We start from the raw sequence: 17,170 nt of genomic DNA, 5'->3' as shown, positions 1-17,170 counted from the left end.
TACGTTAACAAATGTGTATGTTTATCCCTATAGGTGACAGATAGGGGGCATCTATTAATGCTTTCATTAAAAAAAAAAAAACTGTAAGAAAGTCACATTTTTGCACAATGCTCTTAAATGTTTGCTCAAAAATTTGTGTCAATTTTACACAAAAAAATGTGAATAATGTTGGGCAATGACCCCGACCCCTAAAGAGTTAAGCTTCAGATAAAATAACTTATATAAGCAGCTTTCTCCTGGACTCTAACTTCATATTCTAACATAAAGGCACATCTGGAGAAAAAAACATTTTGATTGCGGGAGCAATGGGGTAACATTTATCATTGGGTCCAAAAGACGTGGAGTTGAGCGAACTTCGAGCATGTTTAACTTCCAGCTGTTAATCAGGAACCCGGGCGTGCAGCTGTTAATTAGGAACCCGGGCATGCAGCTGTTAATCAGGAACCCAGGCGTGCAGCTATTAATCAGGAACTCGGGCGTGCAGCTGTTAATCAGGAACTCGGGCGTGCAGCTGTTAATCAGGAACCCGGGCGTGCAGCTGTTGATCAGGAACCCGGGCGTGCAGCTGTTGATCAGGAACCCGGGCGTGCAGCTGTTGATCAGGAACCCGGGCGTGCAGCTGTTGATCAGGAACCCGGGCGTGCAGCTGTTGATCAGCAGTGGCTGCTAAAGTCGGATGCAGTCCTGGAAACATGGATACAGCCATAAGCTGTTAGATAGGTTCACTCAGCTCTAATGTGGAGACTGAAAGGGGTTTTCCAGTGAATTTTGTCTTTCAAATCAACTGGTGTCAGAAAGTTATATAGATTTGTAATTTGTAAGTCTTCCCATACTTATAAGCTGCTGGATGTCCTGCAGGAAATGTTGTTTTATTTACATTCAGAAACAGTGCTCTCTGCTGACATCTCTGTCCATGTCAGGAGCTGTCCAGAGCCATAGCAAATCCACATAGAAAATCTTTTCTTTCTCAGGACAGTTCCTGTCTCGGCCAGAGATGTCAGCAGAGAGCACTGTTTCTAAATGTTAATAAAACACCACTTCCTGCAGGATATATAGTAGCTTATAAGTATGGGAAGACTTGAGATTTTTAAATAGAAGAAAATTGCAAATCTATATAACTTTCTAACACCAGTTGATTTGAAAAAAAAAAAAAACAATTTCACTGGACGACACCTTTAACCTTTTAGGGACATATGACGTACCCGTACGTCATATATCCCCAGGAGGTGTTCAGAGCGGGGCCGCGCAGCTCTGAGCCGCCGCGATCCTGGGTGCCGCGTGTAGCCCGTGACCGCGGTTATTAGCGGGCAGGGTCTGATCGCCATGCCCGCTAATCAGGTAATCGGAGGCAGCTGTCAAATTTGACAGCTGCCTCCGATTACCGGATGCAGCCGTTTCCTGGTGTCTAGTGGGGGACAACGTCCCGGAGGAGCGATCTCCGTGTGTGGTGCCGAACGGGGTCCGCTCCAAGATGGCGCCGACCCCGGCTCGGCACTCGTTTGTTTTCGGCTGCAGCAGCCGAAAGCAAACGAGTGCCGATCTCATTGATCTTTGCTGTATAAATATACAGCAAAGATCTCAATGAGAGATCAAAGTGTATATACTAGAAGTCCCCCAGGGGGGCTTCTAGTATATGTGTAAAAAAAAAAAAAAAAAAAAAAAAGTATTGTTATTAGTAAAAAGCCCCCTCCCCTAATAAAAGTCTGAATCACCCCCCTTTTCCCATGTTTTAAATAAAAGTAAATAAATAAACATGTTTACTATCGCCGCGTGCGTAATCGCCCGAACTATTAAGTAATCACATTACTGATCTCGCACGGTAAACGCCGAAAGCGCAAAAAAATCCCAAAGTGCAAAATTGCGCATTTTTGGTCGCATCAAATCCAGAAAAAATGTAATAAAAAGCGATCAAAAAGTCGTATATGCGCAATCAAGGTACCGATAGAAAGTAAACATCATGGCGCAAAAAATGACACCTGACACAGCCCCATAGACCAAAGGATAAAAGCGCTATAAGCCTGGGAATAGAGCGATTTTAAGGAACGTATATTTGTTAACAATGGTTTGAATTTTTTACAGGCCATCAGATACAATAAAAGTTATACATGTTATATATCATTTTAATCGTAACGACTTGAGGAACATGCACAACAAGTCAGTTTTACCCCAGGGCGAATGGCTTAAAAACAAATATACCCAAATAAAAGAAATGCGTTTTTTTTTTTTAAATTTCACCACACTGAATTTTTTTCTGGTTTTGCAGTGTACTTTATGCAAAAATTTAGCCTGTCATTGCAAAGTACAATTAGTGGCGCAAAAAATAAGGGCTCATGTGGGTTTCTAGGTGAAAAAATGCAAGTGCTATGGCCTTTTAAGCACAAGGAGGGAAAAACGAAAACGCAAAAACGAAAATTGGCCCCGTCCTTAAAGGGTTAAGGTCGTGTTACCCTGAGGGATTATATGCCAAATCAGGCAGATTGCTCTCCATGTAATAAAGCCAGCGATCAGTGGACAAGGGAGCAAAAGGTTGCTTGTCAACTGATAGCTGTCTTTCAGCATGTCAAAAAAAAAAATTCGCCCTTGCTTCTCGGCCTTTTGGCTAAGATCAAGTGTAGTATCTGTTCTTATCAGTTTAATTTCTGATATGTCTCCTATCTGGAGACCATATATAAAATGGATTTTTAGAACAGGGAGACGGAAAAAGAGCTTGCTCTGTCCTCTCCAGGCATTGATCTGGTATTGCATTGCTTTCAGGTTCAGTTCACCAAAAAAGACAAAAAATAAATAAATACGCCATTGACTGCACATCTCTCTGTGTAATAGATGATGCATAGCCGATGAATAAAGGAAAGGGCTGTGCGAACATCTCTAGCGATGTTGTGCAGCCCTGGCTCGGTGAGCGAGCACTGAGACCATTAACTGGGATTTTTGGGTTAAAAGGATATGCAAAATAACACTCATATCACCTTTTCAAGGTAGCTTTCCCTTGAAGTCAGTATTTCATTCCAATATAGAGCCTTAGAACATTTCATTGTATGGCATTTGTCATGTTTGGTCCCAAGTTAGTATTGTATGGGATGACCTATGCACATAGTTTTGCTTTTTTTCACTGTTATTTCTGACATTTTGTGTCCACACTGCCAGATTTTTCTCAGAGTATTACCAGTGTTAAAGACAGTCTAGTAGAAATTGCCTCTCATGTGATATGATGTGTCTTCCCTCCGGCAGGAGGCCCGTCTGCAGCTGACACGTTTGGGCCAATTGATGAAGGCTGTGTTGACAGACACAAGACTAGTGACACTTCAGACAGAAGGGGGCGCTGTGCTGGCCAGACTAAGGAAGGAGGAGTCATGTGTAACTCTCACAGATGGTTACAGGTACTATTGTATAATTGTGCAGTTCTGAAGCAATGTATAAAATATCAATTAGGAAGACAAGGTCTCATCTTATCTTATTTATTAATAGCACAAAGTGACGCTAAAATACTATTACCATTAAAATTAAATATTGCGGATTTACCTGAAACTGGGACTGACATATAAGCCCCAAGTACAAGGGTGTACGGCCCCCAGACTCTCACTGCAGCTACCTGGCGATTACATGATCACCAGGATGGGAAGCAGGAAGCCTTATAGCTCTTTCTCAGCTGTATACACAGCGCTCATTAAGTGGTGTGTCAACAATGATCAGGTAAGCACGGATAGTTCTAAACCATCTCTGCCTTATTTCTGGAGAGCCCGGATGTCAGTGACAACCAGCTCTCTGCATTTGCAGCAGAATGGTTTCATGTGCCTCCTCAAAACTCTGCTAAGATATATATTATTAAACTTGCAGAATTATTTGTCAACTGACTGAATGTTTTAAATGGTACCTGCCATGAAAAAAGAACTTGTGGTGTGTCACAGAGACTTGTCAAAAGTTGGGAATGGTATAACTCTACATGACAAACATTTCAATGTTGACCTTTTCTATCCATTCACTTGTGTATTGTATGTATGAAAAGGATAAAAATTTAAATAAAAATTACAATTTAAATAAAAAAGTTGTGATTGGTGGGAGTCTCATCGATCGGTAGAACAAGCTGGGAGAAATGTGCAGCAGTGCATTACTCCCCAGCTTGCTCCGGTCTCTGTCTCGTCAACTCCATTATAAGTCTGGTATCACAAAGAAAAAAGGTTGGAAGCGCACACTATAATACAAAAAAGTGTGAAATGGGAGTGCCAGCTAACTCAGAAACAATGAAACTTGAAACAAAAAAAACATCTAGTGATGGATTTAAGACATGAGAATTTAGCATAATCATTTATATGGACAGCTCTGGTTGGAGGGTTGGTTTATCATAATCTCCCTCCTAGAGTTTGTATTTTATTGCTCTATACACTCTCTTTTTGTGCTTTAGTTTAAGTTCCTTCAATAAAATTCATATATTTTTTAAAAAAATATATTTTGGATGTGCTGAGCATTTTGTTTTTCACTGCAATATAAGTCTATGGAACTGTCTGGACAGCAGGGAAGTGTAGCGTGCTGCCCCCTTGGCATTTTCCTGATATATGTGGATGTCATCAGACCCCCATCGTTCAAAACATTTGTCGTCTCTGACTGTCTTTTTTTTTTTCATGACCGGTACTCTTTTTATCAATGGCTGTTCAGGCTACTTTTTGTCTTTTTGTATTGAAGATTTTTTGCTTTCTATCATTGGATGTAAATATGTATAAGGCCGTTTACATATTTTATGTTATCCATAGGGTCTTGAACTTCCATACTGTTTTTGTCTTATTTTTTTCTTCAGTGTACTGGCCAGACAGAGGCTAAAAGAACACTTTTTTGACCTCTGCAGAACTAATTTATTGTATGTGAACATAGCCTTACAATACTAACTGAGATCTTGAAAGCTTTGACAAATCGAAACAAAGCATATTAGAACAATGCAGATACAAGGATTAATTTGTTTAACATAAAGAAATAACTGGACAATTCCTTCTAGCAGTGAAAGTGTTAAAGCGACAATGGGAACAGCAGCCGCCGACGATAATGAAGGTGTTTGTTGGCGAAAGCTGGGGTTGGGGTTATCTACCAGAAGGGGCCCAGGCCTGACTAGCATTTTTTTCCATCCTCTTTGGATTACTGCGCTATGTGTTTGATTGAAGTTGTTGGAATTGTGAAATGTTTTCCCGATCATCACTCGGTCATCTGGCAACAAATCCTATTCTACAATAACTCAGGCAGCCAGCAGAGCTATGTTACTTCATCTTGCCGAGGCACATGGCAGGCTCATGATGCTTTTTCCTGCATCTTAGAGACCCCCTAGCAGGGAAGTTTCTGGTATTTGAATAGAGAAAGGGTAGTAGGTTCTTTACATACCATGTGAAAACGTATAGTTGCCATAGATTTGTATAGGGCCACTGCATTCCATTAATGACAAGATGACATTTCTCTGGTTGTGACTTTTTTGAAGGGAAGCAGTGGACTTTGCAGCAGAGCTGTATAATCGGGTGGATGAAGGAGTGCACAGTCTTGTGAGATTGTCTAACCAGCACATACAGGAGATGGAACTGGTCATTGACTTTGAAGCATTTGAAGAGCGGTTTCAGGAGGTAAACATGTGGTTGACTATACTAGAGGTAGGGGGTTAATTTGCTGTAGATTTGTATGTCATTATAGTCAATTTCTTTACTTGGCACATTAGTTGTCCAATCATTAGATATGCTATAGAAAACAAAGTTAAATTCTATATAATCCACTATTGTTACGTTGCTGGTCTGTCCTGGATTATATTGGATTATAGGAACGTTTCTATACAGACACTCTTGTTGTGTGCCCGATTGTATTTTGACCCTTGTTCCTTTTTTTTCTTCCCTCAGGTCAACGGGTGGATAGAGAATGTTGGTGAGCGTTTACTTGAGGAGTGCAGTGTCCTAGAAGATTCTCTGGAAGTTCTTCATCAGACACAGAAGCAATTCAGTGAATTTGATAGTGTGGCATGTGTAAGTGGTGGCTGTAGATGTCTCACTACCTCCATATAAGTGGTGGGCTCAGACTATTTACTCTTGTCTCCTGTTTTCTAGGAGTACTGCAGACGTGGTCAGGAGCTGCTCCAGACAATGGACCGGTGGCAGAACTTCTTCTCTCCCAATGTCCAGAAGTACACTGCGAGGTTGCAAAAGTGTAAGGAGAAGGTGGACGAGTTCTGCGGGAGGCTTAATGACTGCAGAAGCAGGCTTGAGAAGACAGTCACACTCTATCAGTTCTTTGACAAGGTCAGTCACATGTACAGATTTAACCTTAAAGCCAATGTACCACTAGGGACATCGCTTTGGGTTTTTTACATGAATTGGCCGGCACCTATTCTCGAGTACTAGCCCGGCATGAAGCACTGAAGGTGCGTCACAGATGGGAGGGGGTTTTGTCACACTGGGGGCAGACGGGCCCGCCTCCTGGGCTTCATGCCGGGCTGGTGCTTGGGAATAGACCGACTCCAGAATCGGGCTGATGTTTATAAAAAAAAAAAAGGATTGTGGAGGCAGCAACCCTGTGCCGACGTCGCTCTATTCGTGTGAAACCCAAAGCAGTGTACCTAGAGGTACATTCACTTTAACAATCACATGTCACTACCTCTAGTTGCTGCTTACATGCTGTATGTTTTCTGCAGTTTTAGTTGCACTTTTCGGACATTGCTCTGACAAGTGACTTAAAGGGGTTATCCAGCCTTATAAAAACATGGGTGCTTTCTTCCAGTAACACCACCTCTCCTGACCTCAGATTGGATGTTGGTTTTGCAGCTCAGTTCCAGTGAAGTGAATGGAATTGAATAGTAATGCCACACACAACCTGAAAACAGGTGTGGTGCTGGTTTTGCAAGAAAGTAGTGTTTTTTTTTTTTTCTTTTCTATTCCTCGATGACCTTTTTAATTTCATTAGAGTCTATTAGAGTTTACTGTAGTTTACAATCCACCTTTGTCTCAGAGGCTCTGGCTGATGCCCCTTTTGTCCCCATGCTCTACACTTCAGATATTTGATATTTGTGATTAGTAACATTTTAAACCTGGATCATGGCCAGGGGGTGGTTGAGAAGTGCTGGGATTTGTAGTGTATATCAGAAGAACTGGAAGCCCGTGGTCTGTATTTTTCCAGGCAGACATATTTGTTATCGACATACTGGCAGTGAATTACAGGCAGATGCTGATGGCTGAGGTTGGATTGCCGGATAAGGCAGAGTTTTTATATTGTATAAATGGCTCCAGATGTTGTGGTGGGTTTGGTCTGGTGATTCATGGCACAAATGGCTTCTTTTTCCACCGCAGTTCTGTCTTTGTTGTATTCTTCAGGCATCACTGTACAGTTTCCCTTTGAGTCCCTCCAATTCACTGATTTGTTAATCATTTGCGGCAATGAAAGCTTCTACCTGTAGAGATGTCTCCAAAACAGCTCTCATCATCCCTCTGCTGGTCAAAACTGAAACTGCATGCCAGAGCTTCATCTCTTCTGACGTCTTGGTTGCAGTCACTGTGTGACAGAGGCTGCATTGTATAACTGGGCATTTGGTTACTTAACACTGTCTAGTGTTCATTGACGGTCATTAAATCCTGTGAGAATCTCCAGTTTAGTTTTTTTGTGTGTGTCTCCTAATGTAGCTGTCAGCTTTAGCATTGGACAACTGCTGCAGCAACATACACAAATAGGCTGGGTTCACACTACGTATATTTCAGTCAGTATTGTGGTCCTCATATTGCAACCAAAACCAGGAGTGGATTAAAAACACAGAAAAGATCTGTTCACACAATGTTGAAATTGAGTGGATGGCCGCCATTTAATGGCAAATATTTTTAAACAACGGCTGTTGTATTGAAATAATGGCAGTTATTTACTGTTATATGGCGGCCATCCACTCAATTTCAACATTGTGTGAACAGATCCTTTCTGTGTTTTCAATCCACTTCTGGTTTTGGTTGCAATATGAGGACCACAATACTGACTGAAATATACGTAGTGTGAACCCAGCCATGAGCTGGAAGTGTCACTGTTGTTACTTTAAAAATCTGAATCAACAGTAAATGTGAAATAAAGCAAGTTTGCCATTTACATTTTTTTTTTCGTTATAATGCTTTAAAACAAATCTATACTTACTTGTATCCAGGTCCAGTCTCCTAAAGGCAGCTTTTTTTAGTCTTGGGCTGGTTGCAGACTTGCTTTATACCTCATCTACTGTTGATTTACAGTATGAAAGTTATAATGACAGTGACAGCTGCAATTCAAGTTACAAACGGCTGACGCTGTTAGATGCTGAAAGGCCAAGGAGACACATGATACCTTTTCATATATCCATATCTGTGATTCCATAATTTAGAAAATGCTTTTATTTTCCAGTTGAAGAGGCTTTCCTGAGCTGCCATACCGGACCCCGCTTGGGACTTTTCTAGGTGTCAATGTCAAGGAGGTGTCAATGCATCTGTTCAGGAGCTTTAAAAAAAAGCCTCTTTCACTGTACCAGAGAATAAAAACATTTTTCTACTTTCTGGAAGTAGATTCTCATATGTGAAAGGTATAAAGGGGTCTCCTAGACCTAACAGCTATCTAAAAGTGTCAGAAGTTTAGAACCTAAATTTTAACTGACATATTCCCTTTAAATAACTTCTAAAAGCAAAGGGTATCACACCATATTTTGAGATTCAAAAATATGCTTGGTCTATAAGCAAAATGAGCCTCACAGTTAAAGGGGTTATCCAGCGCTACATAAACATGGCCAATTTTTCCCCTACTGTTGTCTCCAATTCAGGTGCGGTTTGCAATTTACTTCAATGGAACTGAGTTTCAAAACCCCACCCAAACTGGAGACAACAGTAGGGGGAAAGTGGCCATGTTTTTGTAGCGCTGGATAACCCCTTTAACTACTTTGTTGCACTTTGGAGCACAAGTGTTTTAATGATTTCACGGGCAAAAAAAATATTGCGCCACACTTTTATAGCTGTTATGAGTAGGTAAAAAAAACTATGTAAAATGTATGTGTTTATAGGCATAAAATGGAGATTTTACTGCCCGTTCACAGGAGCAGGTTATGGTATATGTGTGTATAAATTGCTATATGCCACCCAGTGGCTGAGCATTCAACAATGGCACCTCTTCATGCAGGATTTTTGGAACTTCTTTGTTCTTGCTATGTACTCAGAGCTTCCTCCTAAATTTAATTCCCCCACCCCTTACTACTACTTCATTTTCAGCAGTTCACTGCCTTGGCTGCTGCTTGTGTGATTTACCCCTTTGCTTGCAGTGATCTTTGCTGTGATTCCTTTGCTCACATAGCGCCTTACAGTCTCACTGCATCAATAACCCCTCCCATGCCATCTTTAGTTCTGTAAAATCATCCCCAGCACAGTGCCAGCCTGTTCAGTCCAGCACACCTCCAACACTTTAATATGTCATGGCAGAGGAGGGCTTGTGAGTTAGGTGCTCTTCTGGAGTTGGCTAGAGAAGTCCTGGAGTAAGTACTACTAGCAAAAGGCCAACTCCAGTCTCTCTCCCTGTAATAGTGAGAATGAGAAATAGCTGTGCACCATGGAGATGACTCTAATGGTCCTTTTACACAGAGCGATAATTCACCCAATCGATTTAAGTAACAATGTGTTTTTTATAACGATCAGTGTTTAGACAGAACGATAGATTGTTTAAAAAATCGTTATTGCGATGGTTTTAAGATCGCTCAAGTCCATCTCACACATAGGGTAAATCGTTGAAACTGTTTACACAAAGCTATCTGCTAAGTTTTTGCGAACGATTTGAGAACATGCTGAAAGATCAAAATGAACGATTTCTCGCTCATCGTTTGCTGTGTTTACACAGTACGATTTTTGCTCAAATGTGATCATTATCACGAAAATTCGAACGATAATCGTTCCATGTAAAAGCACCGTAAGGAGCTCAGTACCAGTAATGTGAACATTAACATCACCTTGTTACCTCTCTGGATCCTTAAAACCTAAGTGGTTTTGTTACAATAACCCTTCAAAGGATCCATACTGCTCAGTCAGGTGCAGCATACACCGAAAAAGTGATGTCTGGGAAGGTGCAGATCATTGTATATATGGAAAGGCTGGGCCCTTGGCTGGAGAGTTGCCATCCCACAGAGGACTTTAATCTGTCTAGAACTTATCATTAAAGGGAGTTTCTTTTAGGCCGTTAACAGCTGTTTCCCTGGGATTTGCACAGCAGCCTTTGTTTAGTGACTTTGGAGAGGAGAATGAATGAAGAGATGGCAGGAACAACCTGTGCAGCAACATTATTATCATTGCTGTCCTGATAGGAGTCTGCTTCTATGGCTGAGCACAAGGAATGTGGCAGCTGATTCACCCCTCATAGAAAGGACTGATGCGGTGTGTGCAGCCTGCCGTGTAATGCTGCATTTCATAAACTTCATGCAGCCCGTCCTGTGAAGAGAAGGAATGTATCCAGCTATAGTTTGCCACCCAGCAGTTAGTTAGATGATCTGGTGATGCAGCCTGCACTTTAGCCAGACAAAGCATAGTGCATAGAAACCTAGGCCCAGATTTACTATTGTCTACTTGGAGGTAGGCTTTGCTTGAGTGTGTTCTGTTCAGTGAGAATGTATGCATGGGTTATAGTAATTTTAGCCCTACCGTTCTAACATGCTGCTTGTCTAGATTGCGTTTATGCCGTTTACAAAGTGGAATATGTGTGATTTATGTGCACAATCTGGTGCTTTTATTTAATAAATCTCACTAGAATGTAGCGTGGAGCTATGACGCCCCCTTTTGACAAAAAAATCAGAACATTCAGGAAGAAGCCAAAATTGTGGAGCAGACACTAATAAATACATGTAAGGTGCGTTCACACCTACAGGATCCGCAGCAGATCTGCAGCAGATTTGATGGTGTAGATTTGATGCTGTGTTCAGTTATTTAAATGAAATCTGCTGCGGATCCACAGCAGAAAATCAGCTGCGGATCCGGTAAGTGTGAACGTACCCTTAACCTATAAAACAACAAAGTTTAATCTGGATAAATTTAGCAAATACCCAGTTGTGAGAAATATTGGGTCATTTTTATGTAAATTAGAATCCTTTCACTGACAGCAAGCAGAAATCTTAAAAACGGAAAAGGACTGACTAATAAAGCGTAATAGAAACTTGCAGACCTTTGTTATACAGTCATTAAAGCAGTACATGCCCATATTTTGTTTAGTCCCAGCTCCACTGTATCTGGGTCATGTGACCTCTGATCAACCATCATTTTGACTTTTAGATTGCAAAATGCATCCTTTCAGATTTGCTCTCAATCTTATGATGTATCAGCAAAACATTACATGGGATGCTAGAGCCAGTAACAATTTACTGGGAGGACAGTGTATTAATCCTCCTCTCTCTATATCTCTATATAAGCTAAGAGACAGTAAGCTTAGTATCAGGGAGGTTGAACTGTCATCCCACCCATTATAACTGTTAGGAAGGAGCTGCATAATCCTCCCCATAGGGAGCTTTTATGGAACAGTCCATGTAGCTTGTTTATATAAGAACTTTTAGCTGAGATGGTGTCTTTAAGCGCACAACTGTATATTCCAAGGGTCACAATGAGATCACATTATATATATATATATATATATATATATATATATATATATATATATATATATATATATAGTGGTGCCTTGGATTTTGAGCATAATTCGTTCTAGGAATGAGCTTGTAATCCAAATCCACCCTTAAACCAAAGCAAAACTTTCCATAAGAAATTATAGAAATTCAGATCATTGGTTCCACACCACAAAAATAATGATTTATTATGCTGAATAACATGTAAAACAAATGAAAGAAACATTTATAACATCAGAATATGTGATATTATAAGTTACTGTACAGTAATGGAGAGGATGGAAAACACAAGGGCTGACAGAGACTGCAGGGAGCAGGAAGGAATGAGCAGGCACATACATGCAGCACTCTCTGTCCAGAGAGAGGGGTTACAGCTATGGAGAGAATACCCCCACAGTCCTGTCCCCTGATGCAAGCCCCAGCCTGAAGTGGATCTGCTATGATTTGTGAGGTGAGGGAGACTTCCTGGGTCAGAGTACAGTGTTGTAGACCCCGCTATGCAGGCCGTGCCCTTCCCCACTAGTGCTCCCACCAAGTACAGGTAGCTCTCAAACCAAAACAATGCTCTTAAACCGAGTCACAATTTTGAAAAACTGTGAGCTCTCAAACCACAACACTCTTAAACCAAGGTACCTATATATATATATATATATATATATATATTACACATTGACTTGCTGTATAAAGAATAAATAAAATGCAGTAGTGATCTTTGAAGAGGTTGTTTAGGCAATACATCTTTTAGGTGCATATATCGGTTAATGGAAAAAAAAATATGTGCTCACCTTCCCACCTCCCACACTGTTTCTAGTATTATGGTGCACTCTGCTCCCCACTGTGCGGCCACTTCACAGTGTTGTGACATCACAGACACACTCAGCCATTTTTTAATGCTTATTTCTTCATTCGTTCAATGATTCATATACTTAAAAAGTGTCCTGCCCAGAAACCCTTGTTAGTTCTTTGACCACAAAGCTGACATTCTTGGCAATAAATGATTTTGCTAATAGTTTCATTGTGTTTTCTGTTCATCTGCAGGTAGAAATCTAACCCTGTATCACAATGCAGATATGTGTGGTACAGGATAGAATACATTTATTATAGATTTAGATCTACACAGAACAAAAAAGTTGTGACCTTGTGACTTTTAACCCTTTCAGTTCCAGTCTTGCATATAGTCTTGCTATTTGAGTATGGGGGTTTCTGCCCTCTTCACAGGTCTCATCAAGAAGTAAGTTCCCCCTTCTCCCCCAGTCACACACTTCAGTCTGGGCCCATCCCCCTCTCTCTTTCACTGGGTCTAGGAGCTGCCCATCTGCCTCACATTTGCTTGTGAATAGCAAGGCTTGGTAGGTTGCAGGCGCTGGGCGCCAGTCACTTCTGCAGATCATGAGAAGAGACTGAGAAGTACAACACAGATTCAGAGCAGATAGATGGGGTCTACAGACGTGCAGGTAAGGGGACACCCATGTTTCATTGTGTGTATGATGCTAGATAATACAGCATGTTCTGGGTTAACCCTGTCTGTGGGATAGAGGTTGGGTCAGGAAGCAGGTGACAAAGGAGCTGTGGAACAATGGACTGTTGGTTCCTGTACGAGTCCTGCTCCTGTGTGTCAGGGTACTGTGGCATGATAGGGTTTATTATATTGTTTCCTATCATGGATATAGATATTGTGAAGATCTTAGTCCCCTATCCTGCTGTAGTTTTGTTGCATGTTTGTGTCAGGTTCTATCACGTCTCGCACACTGTGCCATGGGTGTGAGATTTGTATTCAGGACTCACTGTTAAGTGTTGATGTCAGCATTATATAAAATCACTTTAAATTGATTGTTGCTATGAGTGCTTTATGGAACTGGTGAGTAAACCAGTGTGGAGTCTTGTACAGAAGGGACACCCTCATAGAGCTAGGCATTCAGGGATTCCGAGAACGTTAATCTCTATATGCAGAGCTGTTGGTGCTTTTGAATGAACATTTCTCTTTGGTTGTAAAGTTTTTAATATCACAATATAGAAAACCCCATTTTACATGATCTCACAAAGGTGAGATTCTCCGAAGGGCTGAGGCTATATTTACATGTGATAGGTTGACTTTAATGGTCCTAAGAGAGAAATGAAGCCCCGGGGTCACATTAGGACTCATTACTGGTTTATTTGCTCTCCTCTGGTGGATTTTCACAGGCACATGGCACATGAGTAGTGAGAATTGTAGGATGATAGCTGAGGAGTTATACATCTTCAAGCAACTGGACAGACCATGTTTCGGCTTTCTTTGACCATCTGTATATGAGATGGAGCAGTTTAGGCCAGACATGCACATAATTCATTCAACATTTTAATACCGAGATGCTGGTTGTTAAAAGGATATATCCCGCTAGACCGTTGTGATAATAAACTAATAATTGCCTATATATTACAATTATTTTATGTTTAGACGGTAGGACGATCATTAATGATCTTTCATTCTGGTCATGACTTTATATTCACGGTTTTGTCTACATGCAATGGTTGTATACCTATAAGATACTCATACTAATAATTCTAGGTCCATTGCAATCGGCCGTTATAACGCCACTACAGCAAACACAAATTATACCAAAAAAAGAGAACAAATGCTGAAATTTCGTAGCAAATACCATATATATCTTTATTGAATATACATAAAAACCACTAACATTAAAGAGAGAGACAGACCAAACATTAAAAAGAACAGTGACTATCCTGGAGATGTTTCTAAAGTAACCAGATCATATATGCTGGAATCTCTGACCGACAACAAATGTCACAGAACAGGGGGATGTATTCACATATTAGGACACTATAGTAAATGTGATAAATAATAAAGTGCAAGTGCGTTCAATTCATGGACTCAGCCCACAGATAATTCACAAGTCTCTGATCCACCCTTCATCAAATAATATTTGATGAAGGGTGGATCAGAGACTTATGAATTATCTGTGGGCTGAGTCCATGAATTGAATGCACTTGCACTTTATTATTTATCACATTTACTATAGTGTCCTAATATGTGAATACATCCCCCTGTTCTGTGACATTTGTTGTCGGTCAGAGATTCCAGCATATATGATCTGGTTACTTTAGAAACATCTCCAGGATAGTCACTGTTCTTTTTAATGTTTGGTCTGTCTCTCTCTTTTATGTTAGTGGTTTTTATGTATATTCAATAAAGATATATATGGTATTTGCTACGAAATTTCAGCATTTGTTCTCTTTTTTTGGTATAATTCATGACTTTATATGTAGATCCTTATGACATCTGCTGCTCTATACTGACTTGTCTGTTCTCTCTGCCATTAGTTGTCTGTTTTACATATACAGATAATGAGACTCTGGCTGTCGGCAGCTGTCATAGTTTACACTCCTCTCTCCAAAGCCCCATACCTGACCCGGCTCCTAATTGGCTGCTTGGTTCAGTATAAATTTCTTCCATCCAGGTCTGACAGTTACCCCCATCATTGGACTGACAAGGGTTTGATGGGTGATGGCTGTTGTATGTTACAGTCATTGATTATTAAAGGCTCTTTGCATCTGTCAGTCACTGCTTGTGTAAGTGTGTAGCTGTGATGTGTGTGTGTCGTCTTTAGTTATGTCTACTTCTGTCACACTTCTATATGCATAACATACAGGTTTAGACATTGGGGTTACCACAATTGTCATCAAGTCAACCCTCACTTACAGGATACTAGACTGCCTTCTGCATCTGATCTCAGATATAAAGTGAGTGCAGATTTGTGGGGTTGATCATTGTTTTATTCCACATGACTGCACATTTGTGGCTGTTTCTTACTTCTCTTATGTGATCTTATGCAAGTTTGTAGCCTTTGCCTAGGTGCTGTTTCCTTATAGCTGAAGACATGAACTCAATGACATCCATCTTTTCATACATCCTGCAGAACATTTAATTATATGACATCTCCTTTGTAATTTTTACAGCCAATGAGATCAGCGTCTCAAAATCAATGCATAATTCTGTAGGATGGAGCAGGGTAGTGATTGCTGGTGATGAATTGCAAAAGTACAGTGAAGACTTTAGAGGCAATAAATAAATAAAACTGTCGTTCTTAGAGAGTGTAAGCTTAGACTAGACAAGCTAATAATGCACCTGATTAATAACAGTGCTTCATGCTTTCAGGATATCCAGTGCATATTTTTGACTGTCTAGTTGGTTTAGTTTTTGGCAGATATTTGGGGCATTCAAGTCAAGCCCCGTGGTGCATAGGTGTGTACGTTCTTGGCTTGCCATCCATCAATAGAATCATTCTTGTTTATATCCAGAAGCTGAACCTGAACAGACTCTGGCGAAAAAATTTTTCTTTTAAATCAAGTGGTGTCAGAAAGTTAGATATGTAGATTTACTCCTGTGTAAAAATCTAAAGTCTTTCAGTACTTATCTGCTGCTGTATGTCCTGCAGGAAGTGGTTTATTCTTCCCAGTCTGAGACAGTGCCCCTGCTGCCTCCTGTTTTTGTGACAGGAACTGTCCAGAGCAGCAAAAAATCGCAGTAAAAAACTTTTCTGCTGCAGATTATGTGGCTGCAGCATATTTTAGCCAAAAAAATGCTATAGGTTAATTTTGCATTTTTGCAGTCTGAATCCTGCCTAGCTGTACCAAAACTTCAAATCTAAAAATTATTAGGTCTGTGTGGCCACTGGATGTAATCATAAATATCCTTACTCACTGACAGCAAGCAGATATCTTAAAATTCTGTATAATTCTGTATAAAAGTTGCATCACTTTCCATCATACACTGGTTGAGCTTGCTTGTGACCTTTTTATGCTTTAACATACATAAAAAAAAGGTTTTCAGTCTGCGGAACAAAGAATTGTCCTGCTCAGATCTGTTTAAATAACTGGAGACCTCCAGATGCAGCTGTGAACACTGGCCAATATTGAGAGACCCCAGGAGAAAAGACCTTTTATGTAGGAGAACTTGAAATACTAGTTTCCTTGTGTACTGGTAAAATTCGAGCTCCCAGCTGATGTCTTTGCTAAAGGGGAGACCTACAGTACCATGGTAGATCTCTGCTAACAAAACCCCAACATTTTACAACATGCGCTGCATCCCCTCTCTGGTTTTGGAGAAGCTGCTGTCCCTTTCTGGACCTCTCTTGGCTAATTCCTTTCAGCGGAATTAAAATTCCGACCACGCCTGATTCCTCTGCTCCATCTCTAATCATCGCTCATTGAGCTGGAACACAACGAGTGACATGAAATAGAGCCCGGTCTATGTGGGTACAAGTTAACTCCCTCACACCTGGATTTGTTGGTGACAGTGGATTGCAACTATGGCTCACCAGTGGCTGCAAACCTACAATTCTGAGCGTAGCCTGACAGCTGCATTTAAGGTGACAGGTGGATAAAGTGACCCCTCACCCTTTATGTTGTTTTGCTGTAAGTGTGGCTTTGTCTTCTGTTTTTGACCTGTTTCCATACACCTGTCTGGAACAGTGTGAGTTTCAACATTAGCAGCTGTACAGGCCTCGGCCTAGTCCCTGTGGATATGCTCTTCTGACCCTCCGCTCCCAACAAATCATTGTGTTGGGTAAAACT

At 40.8% G+C, this 17,170-nt stretch overlaps 1 protein-coding gene and 1 non-coding gene across 3 annotated transcripts in view; both read left to right on the top strand.

The window, feature by feature from the left end:
• LOC138788419 (pleckstrin homology domain-containing family G member 4B-like) overlaps positions 1-17,170 on the top strand; it is a 77,167-nt gene that overhangs the window by 45,073 nt on the left and 14,924 nt on the right. For both annotated transcript variants that reach the window (XM_069966267.1, XM_069966266.1), the window contains exons 10-13: positions 3,229-3,377; positions 5,456-5,594; positions 5,862-5,984; positions 6,066-6,257. In XM_069966267.1, the coding sequence (XP_069822368.1) occupies positions 3,229-3,377; positions 5,456-5,594; positions 5,862-5,984; positions 6,066-6,257 (603 nt within the window). The remainder of the gene's footprint in view (positions 1-3,228; positions 3,378-5,455; positions 5,595-5,861; positions 5,985-6,065; positions 6,258-17,170) is intronic.
• LOC138790135 (U2 spliceosomal RNA) lies at positions 2,580-2,770 on the top strand. The gene has a single exon (XR_011362848.1). It is a non-coding gene; the product is annotated as a U2 spliceosomal RNA (small nuclear RNA).

The sequence above is a fragment of the Dendropsophus ebraccatus genome, chromosome 4 (genome assembly GCF_027789765.1).
Source record: "Dendropsophus ebraccatus isolate aDenEbr1 chromosome 4, aDenEbr1.pat, whole genome shotgun sequence".
NCBI classification, from domain to species: Eukaryota; Metazoa; Chordata; class Amphibia; order Anura; family Hylidae; genus Dendropsophus; species Dendropsophus ebraccatus.
The sequence above is the reverse complement of the archived record's forward strand: the minus strand, read 5'-3'. Positions and strand labels throughout refer to the sequence as shown.